Here is a 19966-nt window from a genome sequence, read left to right as displayed (position 1 = left end):
ATAATGAACCCTTTCTTCTGGGTTGAATTTCTCCTTACTTTTGGCCTCTATCCTTCCTCTTTCTTGAGGGTGCTCCTCATTTTGGTGTAATGCATTTTTTTTTTTTTTTTGCCAGTCCTGGGCTTGAGCTCAGGGCCTGAGCACTGTCCTTGGACTTTCTCAAGGTTAGAGCTCTACCACTTGAGCCTCAGCACCACCCGGCTTTTTTCTATGTATGTGGTACCAAGGAATCGAACTTGGGTCTTCGTGCATGCTAGGCAAGCACTTTAACCGCTAGGCCAAACTCCTGGCCCGGTGTAATGCATTTTTGAGTTGCTTTTTTCAAAAGTTCTAAAAGTGACCTCTTGCGTGTCTGAAAATTTGTTTTTGTTATCTTAGAACAGGATTTAAAGATCATCTTAATTTGTGCTCTGATTATCTGCCATCTCAGAGGTGTGCATTCTAGTTTGTTTCTGTATCTTTATTATTTGGCTAAGTATAGAACTCTAGGTATGCCCCCTCATTTCTTCATATTCTGAATGCACTGAAAAGCATCTCTGATTTCCTGGTTTTTTGCATGTAGCCTCTCTACTTTTCATCATTCGTCACCCGTGGAAATTTGGTTCTTAGATTGTTTTGGGGGTGGGGGTTTTGTTGATTCTGCAGCTTGAAGTCAGAGCCTGGGAGTTGTCTCTTTGCTTTTTGATTTAAGTCTGGCAGTGTATCATTTGAACCACAGCTATACTTTTACCTTTCTCTTGGTTAATTGGAGATAAGAGTCCATATCATGGTGTTTCTTGCCTTAGCAGGCTTAAATCATGATCCTCAGATTTCAACCTTTTGAGTAGCTAGAATTACAGATGCGAGCTACTTGCACCCCAAATTTCTATCCCTTTAGGTTTAACATCACTTATTGACTATTCTCAGTGGGTAATTTCATTATAGGAACCAATGTCCTTCAGTTTTAGGGATTTTTCTTGTGTATAGCTGATTTTATTTCAGCTGTTGGATTTTTTGTATTGCTCCTTGGAATTTATTCCTATTAATTTGATTTCTTTTGCTATTTTTCTTTTGTGAATATGGATTGATTTAAAGCAAAGCATTGAAAAATGCCTAAATAGGCGTTCCTATCAGCATAACTACAGAGGCTTGGTTCTAATATGGTTGAATAATTTTCAGTGAAGTTGTACATGTGAGTATTGCAAAAAGAAGTCCTTGGTTCATAGAAGACAAAGAGGGGCAGGCATTTATTATGCCTTTTTCAATGACCCCCTGCCAGTCTGTCTTTCCTTTCCCCTTTTGTCTCTGTCAGTCTCACTATAGACAGGTCTCAGATGTTTGGATGATCCTGTCATTTGTAAAAGCTTTATGCACACGTTGGCTCTTGAGCACTATAGGGTTTGCTCTAGGATGTTCTGATTACGATGTTTCTTTGGCAGTTCCTTTACATCCAAGCTAGTCAGATGCTCTGGAGGAGGATTTGTCTGTTCTCTTTATTGGTATTTATTTATCCCTAGGTATTGGGAGTTAGCAATGATCATAATACTGAATATGGAGTTCATAGTCTTTGGAAGAGATTGGCCATGAACAGTACTCATAAGTGTTGGTAGTTTCTTAAATGGTGATAAATGGTGAGGGAAAAATAAAACAGTTGTGTGTAAATATAAAAGTATTGGAGGATTGAGGTTGAAGTTTGATGTAACCTGGCAGGGCACATCTCACTGAAATGACTTTTGTATAAAGATCTGAAGGAGGCCAGTGGATAGTCTTGTGGAAGAGAGTTCCAGGCAAAGGGATGAGGTTCCAGATAGTTGTGGCTTGGGCATGTGTGGGAACCATGGTCATTTCTGTTATGACAGAGCCTTGTAGCTTCCTTATGAACGTGTCATTGTATTTACTCTCTCCTCACTGAATTTGTTGAGTAAGTAGTTGGACTTCATTTTCAAAAAGGTTTTTTTTCCACAAGGTAATCCTTCAAACAAACCAACAAACCAACGAAAACAAACAAAAAACCGAAGTCTTGACTTTGTGTCTAAGGGTTATGATTTGGCTTGGGATTTTTTTTTTTGCACAGTCCAGGGCTTGAGTGATGTCCTTGGGTTTTCTCAAGGCTAGAACCCTACCACTTGAGCCACAGCACCCTTCCAACTTTTTCTATGTATGTGGTACCGAGGAATTGAACTCAGGTCTTCATACATGCTAGGCAAGTACTCTACCACTAGGCCAAACTCCCGGCCCCCCATTTTTTTTTTTAAATGGAGTCATAATGTTAATCCTACTTTCTGGGATCCTAAAAAGGAGAAAAGGCAGAACTGTGCTATGCTTTTAAAGTTCTATCCTCTTTGCTCTTTTTCTTCTAATTTTTGTTGGTTTTTTTTCAGTGCAAGTGTTCTCACAGAAACAGGACTAAGTGTTTTTGTTCTTTTTTTCCCCCCAAGTGCACTGCATAACTTTTGTCTTTTCATTTAGAAAGAAAGGCTTTGGTGGGACTGCAGGAATGGCGTTTGTGGGGACTGTGTGTTCAAGGAGCCACGCAGGCGGGATTAATGTGGTAGGTATTCTTTACACTTAGCTTTGGATGTATGCATTAGGACAGTCTCAGCATTCATTGACTCTACTTCTGACCCATGTTTCAAACAATATTTTGAATATATGAGGGACACAGTAGAAATGGGAGATATATTCCTATACTCTGGATCAGGTTTTCTAATATTTATTATGTGTTTATTAGTCTCTTTTTGTGTATGAGGAAATTGGGCCCATTGCAGATAATTAAAATGAAATCAGTTGTTTTTTTTCCCCATAAACCACAAAGACTAATCTGTTGGTGTTAAAGTGGCTCATCTGTTGCTTAAAGAATCTATCTAGAGTGGGACTCCAGAAACTGAGATCTGAGGACCGAGGTTTAAAGCCAGCCCAGGCACTGAAGTCTGTGAGACTCTTATCTCCAACTAACCACTGGAAAACTGGAAGTGGCACTGTGGCTCAGGTGGTAGAGCAGTAGCCTTGAGCTGAAGAGCTCAGGGATAACACCCATGTCCAAGTTCAAGCCCCATGACTGACCAGCCCCCCCCCCAAACAACAAACAAAAACAACCCCCCCAAAGAAATCCATCCTCAAGTGGGGCACCAGTGGCTCACACCTGTAATTCTGGCTGTTCAGGAGGCTGAGATATGAGGATCAAGGTTCAAAGCTAGCCTTGGCAGCAAAGTCTGCGAGACTCATTTCCAATTAACCACCAGAAAACTGAAAGTGGCACTGTGGCTCAAGTAGTAGAGTGCTAGCCTTGAGCTGCAGAGCTCAGGGCCAGCACCCAGGCCCAGAGTTCAAGCCCCACGACTGACCCCCCCCAAAAAAATATATGTTTTCATTATCAGTATATGAATCGTATCCATTGTATTAGACTGGAATGCTCAAAGCCCATTGCTGGATGCCTGGTTTATCATAGAGGCTATCAACTTCACTGTGGATGCATTTGTTTTTGTGAAAAAAGTAAAGAAACATCCCCTCTTCATTCCTGAATTTATCAATACCTTCCTTTATTTGGACAGTTTGGACAAATCACTGTGGAAACATTTGCATCCATAGTTGCTCATGAATTGGGCCATAACCTGGGGATGAATCATGATGATGGGAGAGATTGCTTCTGTGGAGCAAAGAGCTGTATCATGAATTCTGGAGCATCGTGAGTAACTGAGTTTTTTCTTCCTCTTCTTCTTCCTCTTCCTCCTCTTCCTCCTCCTCCTCCTCCTCCTCCTCCTGTTCTTCTTCCTCCTCTCCCCCTCCTCTTCCCCTCCCCCTCTCCCCCTCCCCCTCTCCTCCCCTCCTCCTCTCCCCCTCCTCCTCTCTCCCTTCCTCTCCTCTCCCTCTCCCTCTCCCTCTTCCTTTCCCTCTCTCACCCTCTTCCTCTCCCTCCCCGTCCTCTTTCCACTCCTCCTCTCCCCTCCTCCTCTCCCCCTTCTACTTCCACTTCTCCCTCCTTTGTGTGTGTGTGTGTGTGTGTGTGTGTGTGTGTGTGTGTGTGTGTGTGTGTGTGTGTGTGCGCGCATGTGTATGTGTGTGTGTATGGGTGGGTGTGTATGTGTGTGCGCACGCGCATGCCTGTGTGCATGCGTGCATGTTCGTATTAGTACTGGGGCCTGATCTCAGGGCCTGGGCTGTGCGTTGACCCTTGGTGGTATCTCACAAAGCTGCTCCCCTACAACTAGAGCCACAGGTTCACTTTTAGCTTTTTGGTGGCTAATTGGAGATAAGACTCTCATAAATTTCCTTGTCAGAGCTGGCTTCAAACCTTGATCCTCAGATCTTAGCCTCCTGGATAGCTAGGATTACAAGTGTGAACCACCAGCACCCAAACAGTTCTTTATTCTTAATGTTGTCTTGCATAACAGTGTTTCTGAGGGATACTCATGTTTTCTAGATTCTGTGAAAGATACCAATGAGGAATTTGTTTTGTAGTTTAATAATCTCAAAAAGCTCTAAGAAAGATTTATATAGACATATATATGTAGGTATACTCTTCTGAAAACCAGTTGAAAGGATAACAGAATATAGGAACATGGCAAACTTAACTGCTTGTGTCAGTGTAGACTGGGCTAGATTGACAACTGAACAAAGGATTTCCTTACAAACAAATCTGGGAACATATTGCATTACCACCTTCAGCAAAGAGAAGACCTGACATTTTCCTTTTAACTCTTATCAACATAAATGCAGAAAATAGTACAGAGAAGAGGAAAGGAGTAGTGGACATTTATGAAGCCATTTTTATGACGACACTATTGGGGGCATTTAAGTGGCATCAACTCATTCATTGCACAATCTAAGGAGTTGTAAGGACTTTGTCCATTATGGTTAAGAAAATACTTCCAAATTCCTGACTAAATTTGCACTGAGGAAGTCTGGGACCAGAGCCTATAAGCTGATGCCAAGTTCTTCTAAAGATGATTACAATAGAGGGTATAAGGATGGTTGGGCTCTTTTCTGACTTAGCTTCATTGTGATATAGTGTTCTTTCATAATTTAGTAGCCTAAGCACTGGGTTTGTGGAGTAAACTTGGTTAAAATCAGATGCCTTCTGTGGGAATATCAGTGGCCCCAAAGTTTACTCCTTTCCTTCCCCCTACCCTCTTGAAGCCTAGGGTAATGGACATTCAGCTACTCAGTCCTTTAGGTAAGTGTCCAGAGGAATTTCTGGCAAATACTTTAACAGGCTTTACACTGTTTTCCATCAATTACTAAGCTCCAAAATAGACAGGAAGGAATTCGAATGGTGCTTATGAAAAAGAACCTTTCATATATAAGAAAAGTCCTATGTTTGTAAAAGAGTTCCTGTTGGGAGGGGAAATAAATTTAGTATTTTTCTTGGTGGGCAGTGAAGTTGAGGAAGGCAAGAATTCAGAAGGAGAAATTGTAATGAGCCACAGAAAGATTAAAGTGGAAAGAAGAGCGCTAGAGTTGAGGAGACTCTGTGGAATAAAATAAAGTGGAATGTGAAAGTTTGAGAGGTTTAGGGGTGGTGGTATCCTTCCTGAAACCTTGAGCTGACTCTGTGGGGAGAGAGACTCAAGAAAGAAAGTGACCAGGGATAGTGGAGTTTGTCAGGCCAGTGTGCAGGGATCTCCTTCAATTCCAGGCTATTGCTATCGGAATAGTAATAGTGAAAATATGTTTTCAGATTACCCCCAGAGTAATCTGAATGAGTAATAATGAGTAATCACATAATGAGTAATAACGTAAACAATGAGTTCTAAGCGACAATTGGTATATTTTTTAAAAATCCTATCCTGGTAGGTAAGTTTTCCCTCATTGTCTTATCTGTTTTTGGTATAGTTTTAGGAACCTACCCATAAGGGAAAAAAGGGAAGAAATATTCTGAATCATAAACATTGAAGTCTAGATAAGTAGAGGGTAGAAATATTTCTGAAGTTAGTCAAGCCAAGTATGGAGAAAGATCATTTTTTCTTCTTTCTTTCTGGGCCAGCCAGGACTGCCCATTGTTGCCTCAAACTCTGCTGCAGGCCAAATTAGGGTGTGTTCGGTAATTTCCATCTGCTCTGATTTTGATAGGATTCTCAGAACTCTGGTTAACTTTATGGTGACTAAAACAGACCCTTTTTTTTTTGGTTTTTGGATATATGTCTCTAGGCTCAACCCTTCTACATTGTTTATGAGAAAATGTGTTCCAACTACTATTGAATCTTATTTCAAAAGTAACCTTTAGGAGTAAGAGACTTGTGGGCTGTGATTAAGGACTTAAGTATAGAGTAACACAACTCTTATAGCTATTGTTTAGTTACTGTTCTTAGTTTAAACATTGTCTGGGCAGGCACTGTACGAATCACAACCAACAACAGGAAATAAATAATTACAAACCTTTGTTTAAGTGGATGTTTCCTTTGTTGATCAAAGAATGACTCTATACTAGGAGCTCAATGTTTTTACTTGAGGTCTAATAGTCTGACAGTATTCTTATCTTTCCTAAACCCTCATCTCACTCAGTCTTCCCTGTAGTATCTTTAGGGCTTCTTCCTTCTGCCATCTCAGCACCATAGCCTTGGAGATAGCTTTGATTTCTAGGCTTCCTTCCTGCTTACTCATTGTGATTCATTTCCCTGTGACTAGGTTTCAGGAAGAGCTCCCTTGCTTTCTTCTTGCGAACTTGGCCTCCAAAGGGAACTTGTTAGCAGAAGTTTAGTCATTTTTCTTATAAGCAATTTCGATTCTCCTCAGTGCCCATTCCAAGGCCCCCATTTCCCCAGTAGCCACATTTTTATTGTAACCTAGTCCAAACTTTGTTCACTGCATTTCCCCTCCCTCCCTCTCTCCCTTACTTCCCTTTAACATTTTCTCTAAGTGTGCTGCAGATGCTTCTTCTGCTTCAGGGCAGACCTATAATCTGATTTAATATGATTGGAAGGTCAGCATGTGTGAAGTGCCTGCTTCACTCTTTGATATCCTTTTAAAAGTGTAGTCACTCGATTCCTCAGTCCCACATATATAGAAAAAAAAAGCTGGAAGTGGTGCTGAGGCTCAAGTGGTAGAGCTCTAACCTTGAGAAAGTCCAAGGACAGTGCTCAGGCCCTGAGCTCAAGCCCAGGACTGGTCAAAAATAAAAAAAAGTGTACTCACCACACCATCACTCAGCCATTATCCTCACTCCCTCACTTTTCCCCTCCAGCACTGACCTCCTCTAATACTTCAGCTAATCTACTTATTTACCTTCCTAATTGACTCCATTCATTGGAACACACTGACCTCTGGGCAGGAACTCTCTGTCCACTGTGCCCAGGGCTTTACCCTGTGCACCAGGGAGAGTGTCTTATACAAACTGATGATGGATGACAGATTGCATAAAATTGCTTTTTCTGCAATGTCCTTTAGAATAGCAAGAAAAAGCCAGGCATAGTGGCTCATGCCTGTAATCTCAAGTACAGGCTTTAGAGGATTGTTCCAGGCCAGCCTAGTTAGGAAACTAGCAAAACCCCATCTCTACCAATAGACATAGTGGTTTGTACCTGTTTTTCTTTTTTTAAATATATTTTTATTGTAATTAATAGAAGGGTTACATTATATTCGCCAGATAGAAGGTGCATTACTTCACAGACATTGATACCCTTTCTCATGTCTTGGTCCCCATTTCCCTCCCCACCACCCCCATCCCTCATCTTGATTTCTTCCCTTCCCTATCCTACTTCAAATAACCAAATACGCATATATCCAATATATCACATAACCAGGTGAAATACTGTAACAATATGAGATAACCAAGGGACAGCAAAAGACATGAGAGATAACATAGTACATTAAGGACAACAATCACTCATTATATGGCTTTTGTTTCTATATCCTGGAGGTCCTTTCATTTAGCGTCATACTATATGGCCTTACGTATCTAGGTTTTGCTCTATTGCAAGTCTCTGCTAGGAGAGCCCTAGGTTTCTACTGATTATGACAAATGAGAGAAACCATTGAGCCTATGTTCCTTTGAGTCTGGCTTACTTCACTTTATATAATTTTTTTCTAAGTGTTTCCATTTCCTTACACATGGGATGATGTCATTCTTTCTGACAGCAGCATAGAATTTCATTGTGTATAAATACCACATCTTGTTGATCCACTCATCTACTGAGGGGCATCTGGGTTGGTTCCATATCTTTGCTATGGTAAATAGTGCTGCAATGAACATCGTTGTTGTACCTGGTTTTTCTACTAATAGGGGAAGCTATAGGTTGGAGCAACCTAGCTGTAAGTTGGCTAAACCAACAGACATTGAGGGTGGGGCTCAAATGGTATAGCACTTGCCTCCCAAGGACAAGGGCTTCAGTTCAAATCCTAGTACTGCCAGAAAAAAGAAAAAAAGAAAAAGTATTAAGAATACTAACTCAACTGTATTATTGTCACAAAACTTATGGTAGATCTTTTCTTCCCGTAAGTCAGAATTTTGTCTTTTTGTGTTCTTTTGTCATAACAGTTGATTGCTCATATTGTTTCTTCTTTAATTCTCTGCTAGTCATTCCATTAAAAACATCCATTATCTCATATCCAACTGTTGTCAAAAGTAGTAAACAGGGCTGGGAGTTTGGCCTAGTGGTAGAGTGCTTGCTTAGCATGCATGAAGACCTGGGTTCTATTCCTTGGTACCACAGACATAGAAAAAGTCAGAAGTGGTGCCATGGCTCAAGTGGTACAGCTCTAGCCTTGAGAAAGCCCAAGGACAGTACTCAGGTCCTGAGTTCAAGCCCCAGGACTGGCCAAAAAAAAAAATAGTACCAATACCAAATATTCTAGGTATATTGCTCTCTTATTCCACTTGTCTAGAGCTAGGACTGTTACTTTCCTGGAGGCTTGTCAGCAAACAAGAGTGCCATGTGTTGACTCAGGTCAAGAGTCTCACCAAGAGGACCTGTTTCATAGTTGTTGGGATCTTTAGAACACCCAATTGTAGATAGAGCCCCTTCTCAAGAACTTTTAAGTGACATGCAGTTCCCTCCTAGCTCTCCTACCACCATGACTCAAACTGATAGGAATAAGATTCTTGCAGGGCACCAAATTCCCCAGGGGTGAGGGAAGAGGGGATAGTGTGTGATTTGTAGGTGTGTGTATATCAATTAAATTGTCATTATTATTTATACTTCTGATGTACAATATGAAAATCCTTTTGTTTCCACCTCCCAGGTGGATTATAAGCATATACCACTATGCCTGACATAACATGATGGTTTTATATATGATAAAAGGGTTACTGTTGTCTGTTAGATGAGCATATACATCACCCTGCATATTTGCCCTTTTTTTCTTTTGTGCAAGAGAATCTAAAATGTACTCTTTTACATTTTCTTTTCCTTTTGCCAGTCCTGGGTTTGGACTCAGGACCTGAACACTGTCCTTGGGCATTCTTCAAGGCTAGTACTCTACCACTTGAGCCACAGTACCACTTCTGGCTTTTTCTGTGTATGTGGTACCTAGAAACCGAATCCTGGTCTTTATGCATGCTAGACAAGCACTCTACCACTAGGCCACATTCCTGACCCTCTAAAATGTACTCTTTTAGCAAGAAAATTCAGTATAATAGTAACCCTAGTCCTCATATTGTACATTAGATCCTGAGATTTGTTTATTTTATTTAGGTGTATACAGTATATCTTCAACCTGTATTTTCTCATTTCCTCCACTCTTAACCATAATTGCTGCCTCATATTCGTCGTGTCACTTTTTAAAAGGTTTTATCTTTAAGATGATGAAATGTTTTTCTTTTTGTGTTTTATTTCACTTACTAAAACATCCTCCAAGTCCATTCCTGTGGCAATGGTTGGGGCTCCTTTTAGAAGACTGAATAAAATTCCATTATATATGTGTGTGTATGTACATATGTGTGTATATCTAATATAATGGAAACCACAACACACCCACATACACACATACACACATACACACACACCATCTTCCCATTGGTGGACACTGAGATCCTTTCCATGTCTTGATAATTGTGATTAATGCTGAACAGGAGAACACAGAAGCCTTTGTGTGTGAGGTGTTGATTCATTTCTGTTGGGTCTGTGTCAGAGGAGAGATTGCTAAGTCATACATAGTTCTGTTGTTAATTTCTTTAGAAGTTTCAGTCTCACTGTTTGCCACACTGGCTGTGCTAGTCTGCATTCCCAACAGAATATAGTATTCTCTATCTTCATACCCTTGCTCAGTCTTATCCTTTTCTTGATAAGATAGAACTGAACAAGTGTGGGTTTGTTTTGTATTTCCCTGTTGATTATGGTATTGGGTAAAGAGATGACTTAAAATTTTTTTTTCAAAATGAGTCAGGTATCAGTGGCTCATGCCTGTAATCCTAGCTCTTCAAGATCATGGTTCAAAACCAGGCCAGATAGAAAAGTCCATGAGATATAGTCTCTAGTATAACCAGCAAAAAGCCAGACTGGAGACATGACTCAAGTTGGAGCTCCACTGAGCAAGTAAGCTGAGTTATGAGGCCTTGAGTTTAAATGTCAGTGTATTTAGTATCTCTGTCTCTTTTTCTCTCACACACATACACTATTCAAAATTTGCAATCTCCATAACAAAATCTTTTTGAAAATATTTATTGTAGTGGTTCCAGGAACTTTAGCAGTTGCAGTGCTGATGACTTTGAGAAGTTAACTTTAAATAAAGGAGGAAACTGCCTTCTTAATATACCAAAGCCGGATGAAGCCTATAGTGCCCCATCCTGTGGCAACAAATTGGTGGACCCTGGTGAAGAATGTGACTGTGGCTCACCAAAGGTGAGTTGTAGTTTTTATTTTTGCTTTAGGAAATTATCATGGGATTTGCAAAAATAAAATGGTTGGTTTGGGACAATTCTGGCATAGCAGCTCATGGAAGCTTGAGCCGCAAGGAGGGGATTATTGTTTTGTCTGAGTGGATGTGCTCCTGGAATTTTTCAGCTTCTCAGAATATAGCTGTAATGGTGCCATCTGTTTGGAGACCCAAAGAAAAATGTAGCATCCTATTCTATTTATTTTATGTATCTGACAAATGTGGAGTAGTTTATGTCTTTTGTAACTAGTTTATGTCAGCACATTGTACTTAAGGACACTGTATTGTATTATATGCAAATGATAAAAATCTTTTAAAAGGCCAAACAGTATTCTGTGGTGTGGGTGTGTATTTCCTATTCTTTATTCATTCATCTCTCATTGAGCATTGTAGGTAGTTTGTGAATAACACTGCAATTAAGCAAGAAAACAGATGTCTGTTTGAGATTCTAATTTTGTTATAGATAAATAGCAGATATGGGATTTCTGCATCATATGGTAGTTAGGTTTTAATTTTTTTGAGGAGCCTCGCTACTGTTCCTCAAGTGGCATTTTGCATTCTCACCCAGAGTGTTCAAAGGTTCCCATTTCTCCACATCCTTGCCAGCACATATGTCTTGGCTTTATGACTTTGCTTTTTACTGTTGTTTAGAGCAGTATTAACAGATGTGAAAAAGCAAGATCAGTTGTGCTTTAGATTGATATTTTAGTTGATATTTCCGTGATCACTGCTAATACTGAACATTTTTTCATACACCTGGTAGTTATTTGTGTGACTTCCACGGATAAATGTCTGCTAGCATATTTTAAAATGGAGTTACTAGTGCATTTATTTTCTGATAGGATTAAAAAAAAAAATACCTTAACTGGGAGTTTGGCCTAGTGAAACACAAAGCCCTGGAGTTAATTCCTTGGTACCACATACAGAGAAAAAGCCAGAAGTAGTGCTGTGGCTCAAATGGTAGAGTGGTAGCCTTGAGGTAGCTCAAGGACAGTGCCCAGGCCCTGTGTTCAAGACCCAGGACAGATCAAAACAAAACAAAAATAAAATTTTAACAGTCAACCCTTTTTAGGTATATGGTCTGAAAATATTTTCTCCTTTTGCTGTACAGAAACTTTATGTTGTTACAGTTTCACTGGCCTATTTTTGCTTATGCTTGTGATCTTCATTTTAACTTTCAGAACTATTGCAAAGACTAGTAAGTATCATGGAGTCTTCACTCTATGTCTTTCTTTTCCCTAGATGTTTTACTGTTTTAGGTCTACATTTCATTGTTGGTGTGTGTGTGTGTGTGTGTGTGTGTGTGTGTGTGTGTGTGTGTGTGAGGGGGGGGGGAGGAGAGCAAACTTATACACGTGTATACCCTCGCACCTTCCCCAGAATTAAATGTAGGTTCTGGGGTTTGAACTTAGAGCCTGGGTGCTGCTCCTGATCATTTTTTTTCTTTTTTTTTCCTGAAGATAGCAATCTATCACTTGAGCCACAGCTCTGCTTCCAGCTTTTTGGTAGTTTATTGGAAATGAGAATCTCATTGACTTTCCTGAGTGGGCTGTTTTCAAACCATGCCCCTCAGATGTCATCCCCCTGAATAGCTAGGATTACAATCATGAGCCACTGGAGCTGGGCTCAAATTCTTCAATCCATTTTCACCTTATTTTTGTGTGTCATTTTTGTATGTATGGTAAAAAAAAAATAAGGTTTCATTTCCATTCTGTTCTGTTTCTTCTTTATTTTATTATTTATTTTTTTGTGGGTCATGGGGCTTGAACTTGGCCTGGACACTGTCCCTGAGCTCTTCAGCTCAAAGCTAATGTGGTACCCTTGAGCCAAGCCTCACTTCCGATTTTGCAGCTGGTTAACTGGAGATAAGAGTCTCAGGTCCTTTTGTGCCCAGGCTGGCTGTGAACCTTGATCCTCAGATCTTAGCCTCCTGAGTAGCTAGGATTGCAGGTGTGAGCCACCAGGCCCGGCTAGTTGGATGGTTTTTATCCCACCACTTAATGAATTTAATTTATGCACTATTGGCAGTTGTGAAATGATTTAAAATGGTCTTTTAATCCTAAATGAACTTTCTATACACATTTTCTTTCTCAGTTCTCTATTCTTTTACAAAACTGTGTCTGTCTTGCTGAGCATTTTTGAACAACAAAATTACTATCTTTATCAAAGTATAATTAAATATGCCAATAAAAACTCAATGTTTACTTAGAGAAAACCTTAATTTCTAAGAATATTAGAAGGAGGAGAGATCCTCTAACCTCAGTTTCAAGCATCTCCAAATCAAGCAGAGAAGGGAAAGCAAAGATAAACAGATTTAGCAGAAGCTGGAGAAGGAGGTGGGTTAAAGGATGGAGGCACTGATGGAAAAGTGGCAGCTGTGGCTGCCTGATTTTTCAGGAAGAAGCCAGTTTTCTGTTCCTGTGTAAGATTCCTGAGAGAAGTTACCATAAAAGAGGGAAAGTTTATTTTGGCTCAGGATTTAGAGGTTTCATTCCAAACTTATTTGGCTGTATTGCCTTTGGCATGAGATGAGGATGAATATCCAGAAGCCTGTTGCAGAGGAGGCTAGTAATCTTTTTTATACATATATTTTTTATTGTAATTAATAGAAGGGTTACATTCTATTCACCAGATAGAGGGTTCATTACTTCACATACATCGATACCCTTTCTCATGTCTTGGTCCCCATTTCCTTCACCCCATCCCGCCCCTCATCTTGTTTTCCCCCCTTCCTTAACCGATTTCAAATGACCAAATACACATATATCCAATATATCAGATAACCAGCTGAAATACTGTAACAATATGAGATAACCAAGGGACAGCAAAAGACATGAGAGATAACATAGTACATTAAGGACAACAATCACTCATTATATGGCTTTTGTTTCTATATCCTGGAGGTCCTTTCATTTAGCGTCATACTATATGGCCTTATGTATCTAGGTTTTGCTCTATTGTAAATCTCTGCTAGGAGAGCCCAAGGTTTCTACTGATTATGACAAATGAGGCAAACCATTGAGCCTATGTTCCTTTGAGTCTGGCTTACTTCACTTTATATGATTTTTTCTAAGTGTTTCCATTTCCTTATAAATGGGCCAATGTCGTTCTTTCTGACAGCAGCATAGAATTCCATTTGTATAAATACCACATCTTGTTGATCCACTCATCAACTGAGGGGCATCTGGGTTGGTTCCATATCTTTGCTATGGTAAATAGTGCTGCAATGAACATTGTTGTGCTAGTGGCTTTAGTGTGTCCTTGTTTCTGGACTAGTGGGTAAATGCCAAGTAGTGGAATTGCTGGGTCATAGGGGAGCTCTTTTGAGGAACTGCCATATTGCTTTCCATACTGGTTGAATGAGTTTTCACTCCCACCAACAGTGTAGTAGTGATCCCTCCTGGCCACATCCCAGCTAGTATCTGTTGTTATTGGATGTCTTGATCATGGCCATTCTAACTGGAGTGAGGTGGAATCTTAAGAGTTGTTTTGATTTGCATTTCTTTTCTGGCCAGAGATGTCGAGCATTTCTTCATGTGTCTATAGGCCATTCTTATTTCTTCTTCAGAGAAGACTCTCTTTAATTAAGTCTTTGGCCCATCTTTTAATGGGATGGTTGTTTCTTTGGATATTAGTTTGGGAGTGATTCAGTTTTTTAGCTGTTGATATAGTTTAGATATGAGGCCTTTGTCTGTTGTATGGTTAGTTAAGATCTTCTCCCACTCTGTAGGCTTTCTAGTTAATTTGCTAGCTATGTCCTTTGCCATACAGAATCTCTGTAGTTTAATGCAGTCCTACTTACCCAGACTTTCTCTGATTTGTTTCTGGGTCCTTATTAAGAAGTTTTGACCTGTGCCAAGGAGACCTACTGTATTTCCTCTTCCTTCTTATAAAGTTTTCAGTGTATGGGCTTTTATCTCAAGGTCTTTGATTCATTTGGAGTTAATCCTGGTGCAGGGTGACAAAGAAGGTTCCAACTTCAGTTGTCTGCAGGTGCTTAACCAGTTCTGCCAGCACCACTTGTTGAAGAGGCTGTCTTTCTTCCATTTTATTTTATTTTTTGCTCCCTTATCAAAGATTAGGTGGCCACAGGTCTGTGAGTTAATATCTGGGTCCTCAGTTCTATTCCATTGGTCTTCAGGCCTGTTCTTGTGCCAGTACCAAGCTGTTTTGGTCACTATATCTCTGTAATAGACTCTGAAGTTTGGTATTGAAATTCCTCCTTCTCTGTTCTTTCTGCTAAGAATTGTTTTTGCTATATGGGTTTTTTTTTTAAATTATTACATATGAAATTGTGGATTGAGGTTAGTAATCTTATGATGGCCAGGAAGCAGAAGGAGGGAGGGATAGGAGGTAGAAAGGGAAAGACAAGTGTGTCTGGGAATAAAATTTACCCTTTAAAATCATTCTTCTAAGCCAGGTACCTAACTACTCAAGAGGCTGAGATCTGAGGATCAAGGTTCAAAGCTAGCCTAGGCAGGAAAGTCCTTGAGACTCATCTCCAATTAACTACCAGAAAACTGTAAGTGGTACTGTGGCTCAAGTAGTAGACACTAGCCTTGAGCTGAAGAGCTTAGGGACAGCACCCAGGCCCAGAGTTCAAGCCCCATGATGGACCAAAAAGAAAAAAAAAAAAATCCACCAAATATCATTCCCCTAGTAATCTGTTTTTGTCAGCGAGGCCCCTCCTCTGAATAGCCTATTAATCAACTCTCAATCAGTAAAGCCCATTGATGAGGTCAGAGAACACATGATCAGTGAATATTGCTGCCTTAGTGGCCTAAGACATGGGCCTCCAGGGAGCATTCCAGACACAGGCCATCAGAGGTCCTGAAAGACCCCAAGTCAGAATCATAGGACTGCCATTCTAAGTTTTAGCTCATGCTTATAACCAGGTGTTTTGCTAACTAAGGAATTGGAGCCTGCGGGCCATAAAACTACTCCTTGACAATTGAATGAGAACTTCCCGTCAGTTCCCCCAGCTTGGGAAGCTCCCTAATCCTTATCTTATCTCATTCAACCACCTGATGGGTGTAAACCTGAGATTTAGCCTATTCCCGTATTTTGATTGTTACTTAGCTTACTTTTGTATTCTTTGGCTATTACCAAGTTCCAGGTAAGATCATGCTTGGAAACTATTTCTATGTTGACCAGGAGGTCATAGAATAGTTTGTAAGCATGTCTTGCTAATGCCCGTGCCTTTCATAACTGGGCAAAAACTTGTGTAAAGCCTAAACCTACCCTTTTCCCTTAGTAGTAAAAATGGATTGCAGCAAGAGCCCCTCACCCTCCAAAGCAAGAGCTCACATCTTGCTGAATACCAAGGATTGTTTCCTCATACCAAGGATTGTTTCCTCATACCAGGGGCCAGAGATGTGCAACTTAGCACAAACACTATCTAAATGGTGATTGGTCAAATTGTATGGTTTGTTCTAAAATTATTGGCTGCCTGCGTGCAGACTTTGTTGTAATGCTTTAAACTTATTGGCTAAAGAAGCGCGGGCTCTGCTGTAATGGAGTGTGTGGACCTATAAAAAACCAGCCCCAGGACAGTTCGGGGCTCTCAGCCACTGACCCGAACCTTGCGGATCTCGAGGTCACGTGTACCTGGGAGCCCGAGCATGCCCGAATAAAACCCTCTTGCTCATTGCATCCAGTGGTCCGTGTGTGCGTCCTTGGGTGCGGGTCTCCGAGGCTCTTTCAGTCCATGCATGTTACCTTTTCATGATTGTGAGGACAAGCAAAGTATCAAGTCTTATAGACAAGAGTGAAATGACTTTTTAGAGTACTAGCCTTGAGTGAAATAGTTCAGGGACAGTACCAGGCCTGAGTTCAAGCCTCTGGACCGATAAAAAAACAACCCACAAAAAGTTCCTGTATGACCGTTTGATTGTTACATATTCTTCCTCCCCCAGCTTTTGGCCAGTTCTGGGAGGCCAAAACTTTCAACTACTTGAGCCACAGTTCCAGCTTTCTGGTGATTAATTAGACATAAGACTCTTAGGGACTTTATTGCCCAGGCTGGCTTTTTTTTTTTTTTTTTTGGTGAGTCATGGAGCTTGAACTCGACCTGGGCGTTGTCCCTGAGCTCTTCACCCTACCCTTGAGCCACAGCCCCACTTCCCAGTTTCTAGAAGTCAATTGGAGATAAGAGTCTCAGTCCTTTTGTGCCTGGGCTGTCTTTGAACCTTGATCCTCAGATCTCAGCCTACACAGTAGCTAGGATTACAGGTGTGAGCCACCACACCCTGCCCAGGCTGGCTTTTTAAACCACAACCCTCAGATCTTAGCTTCCTGAGAAACTAGTGGCATGAGCCACTGGTTTATATTTTTTGGCTTTATTTCACTGTATATATAGTAACACCATTTCACAGGATTGTAAGAATATGGAATGGATTTTTGTATCTTGGTTCTTTCACTCAGCATCGTTTTTAGCACTGGATTATGTGTAGTTTGGCCAACAGTTCCTTCCCACTCCCCATCCCCATCCCATCCCCTCATTTCAAACCCCTCAAATCCATCTTTGTGATCCATTTGTGGATGACTATTTGATTGGTTTCCAGTGTGTGTGTGTGTGTGTGTGTGTGTGTGTGTGTGTGTGTGTGTTACAAGTAAAGCTCTGTGGATAGTCACCTCATAGCTTTTATGTGGCCTTAGAGTTTTATCTCTGGTGGGCAACCAACCAGGAGTGGGATGCCGTGGTTCATAGGGAGCTGAGTGTTTACGAGTGTCCCATTCTCACTGTGGAGCTGGCACTCCAGCGCAGCCAGCTCCTTACTGGGACCTCATGCCTGCATTCTGCAGCATCAGCGATCTTGCAGGTAAAGCCTCATTGTGGTTGCTCTTCCCTAGTTTTCATGCTGGTTGTGTGTTTTCATGTCTGTATTTGACATCTGTGTATCTTGTGCTGTGTCTGGTAACTTGTTTACCTCATTGTAGTAGTTTGGTTAACTGTTACTAGTTTTGAGAATATCTTCAATATTCTGACTTGAGCACATTCTGTCTACATTGTACTTTATCCTTAATTACATTATTTTTAATTTTCTATTGTTATAAACATGATATACAGTGGATACAGTTAATGTAAGTTTCTTTTTATTTTTTTTCCCTAGTCCGCAGTCTTGAACTCAAGACCTGGACACTGTCTCTGGGTTTAGCGCTACCACTTGAGCCTTAGCACTACTTCTGGTTTTTTATATTTATGTGGTACTGAGAACTCGAACCCAGGCCTTCATGAATGCTAGGCAAGCTCTCTATCACTCAGCCATGAGTACATTTCTTTTTGGACAATGTCACCCCTTTTTTTCATTCTCTCCCAGTTTTTCCCTCCCATCCCCACCACACAAGTTGTATAGTTCATTTTATCCTTTAAAAATCAGAATTTGTACATTTTTTATTAACTCTACTTGTGCTTGTATGGATTATATGTTTTATTTTTAAGCTAAAAGCTCTTTGTCTACTCTTACTGAAGTTTTATGATTTTACTTACTTTTTTATGTTACTAGGATTTGAACTCAGGGCTTTGTGCTTGCTAGGCAGGTGTTCTATGATTTAAGCCATGTTTCCAGCTTTTTTTTTTTCCCATTAGTTGTTTTTTAGGTAAGGTATTGAATTTTTGCCCACTTCTAGTCATGACCTTCCTACTTGTGCCTTCTGTGTAGCTGGGATTACAGTGTGAACAATAATGCCTGGATTGTGAGTTGAGGATTCGTCTTGCTAGCATTTTTCCTTGGCTGTCCAAAAACCCTAGTCCTTTTGAACTCTGCCTCCTGAATTTCTGGGATTATAGGTGTGTGCCACTATACCCAGCTCCAAAGTTTAGATTTTTTCATTTATGTCCACTTTTTATTTTGACTTATTTTTAGTATGTTGCAAGTTCTTATTTTACAATTTTTATTGTGAGATAGAAAAGTTCATCACTTCAGTTTGATTAATGTACATTGAATACTTGTGTTGAAATACCATACTGGCCCATAAATATGTACAATTGTGTACATACAAATATGTACAGTGATAATTAAAAAGAGAAATGAAGTTTAATACTTTTAATTAGGAAATGTTTGTAAGCAGACAGAAAGTTGGAAAAAAAATAGTCAACACTCGTGTATATATATATATATATTTTTTTTTGCCAGTCCTGGGCTGGAGCTCAGGGCCTGAGCACTGTCCTTGGACTTTCTCAAGGCTAGAGCTCTACCACTTGAGCCTCAGCACCACTTCGGCTTTTTTTTTTTCTATGTATGTGGTACCGAGGAATCGAACCCGGGTCTTCGTGCATGCTAGGCAAGCACTTTAACCACTAGGCCAAACTCCCGGCCCAACACTCGTATATTTTTTTAAGTCATTTTCTCCCAGTGATGGCATCTGAAAAGGCTGTATGTAGCACATGGTAAGAATCAGACTACTGATTCTGCGATAATAACACAGGAGAGAAGAGATTGGTTGATTAAGCCTCCAGTCTGTAGTACTCTGATAGCACTCTGATCAGACTAAGGCATGTAGGCTGACTGTTGAGACCAACATACTAGTAGCTACAGAGGCTCATCAATCTAAAAGTTTAGTTTAGGGGTTGTTTATGGAGAAGCTTCACTGATTTTAAGAAAAGAAAAAAGGACTTATTAATGAGCTCGAATAACTCATTTCTTTACTCACAGCTCTTCTCTGTTCTCAGGAGTGTGAGCTGGATCCATGCTGTGAAGCAGGCACTTGTAAGCTGAAATCATTTGCTGAATGTGCCTATGGTGACTGTTGTAGAGACTGCCGGGTAAGGAATTTCTTCCTCTTAGGAAAAAAAAGAATAGGAAAAGAAATCTCCATGAATTTTGTCCTCTTTCATTGGGATTTATGCTTCTGAGGCCAGGATTTGTGGAGATTTCAATCTCTCTGTCTCTATCTGTCTCTGCCTCTGTCTCTGCCTCTGTCTCTGCCTCTCTGTCTCTCTCTGCTTCTCTCTCTCTGTTTCTCTCTCTGTGTTTCCCTTCCTCCCTCCCTCCCCTCTCTCTCCCTTCCCTCACCCCCTCTCTTTCTCTCTCTGTGTCAGTTGTGAGGCTTGGACTCTGGGTCTGGGTGCTGTCCCTGAGCTCTTCAGCTCAAGGCTAGCACTCTACCACTTGAACCATAGTACCACTTCCAATTTTCTGGTGGTTAGTTGAAGATAGAGTCTCACGGACTTTCATGT

At 40.6% G+C, this 19966-nt stretch overlaps 1 protein-coding gene across 1 annotated transcript in view; it reads left to right on the top strand.

Moving 5' to 3' along the window:
• Adam9 (ADAM metallopeptidase domain 9) overlaps positions 1-19966 on the top strand; it is a 93227-nt gene that overhangs the window by 38018 nt on the left and 35243 nt on the right. Inside the window, exons 10-13 of the mRNA XM_090353889.1 lie at positions 2449-2530; positions 3531-3664; positions 10583-10754; positions 19460-19552. Of these exons, the coding sequence (XP_090210015.1) occupies positions 2449-2530; positions 3531-3664; positions 10583-10754; positions 19460-19552 (481 nt within the window). The remainder of the gene's footprint in view (positions 1-2448; positions 2531-3530; positions 3665-10582; positions 10755-19459; positions 19553-19966) is intronic.

Source organism: Megascapheus bottae, chromosome 20 (assembly GCF_031878675.1).
Source record: "Megascapheus bottae isolate mThoBot1 chromosome 20, mThoBot2.hap1, whole genome shotgun sequence".
NCBI lineage: Eukaryota > Metazoa > Chordata > Mammalia > Rodentia > Geomyidae > Megascapheus > Megascapheus bottae.
This window is presented reverse-complemented; position numbering and strand designations above follow the sequence as displayed.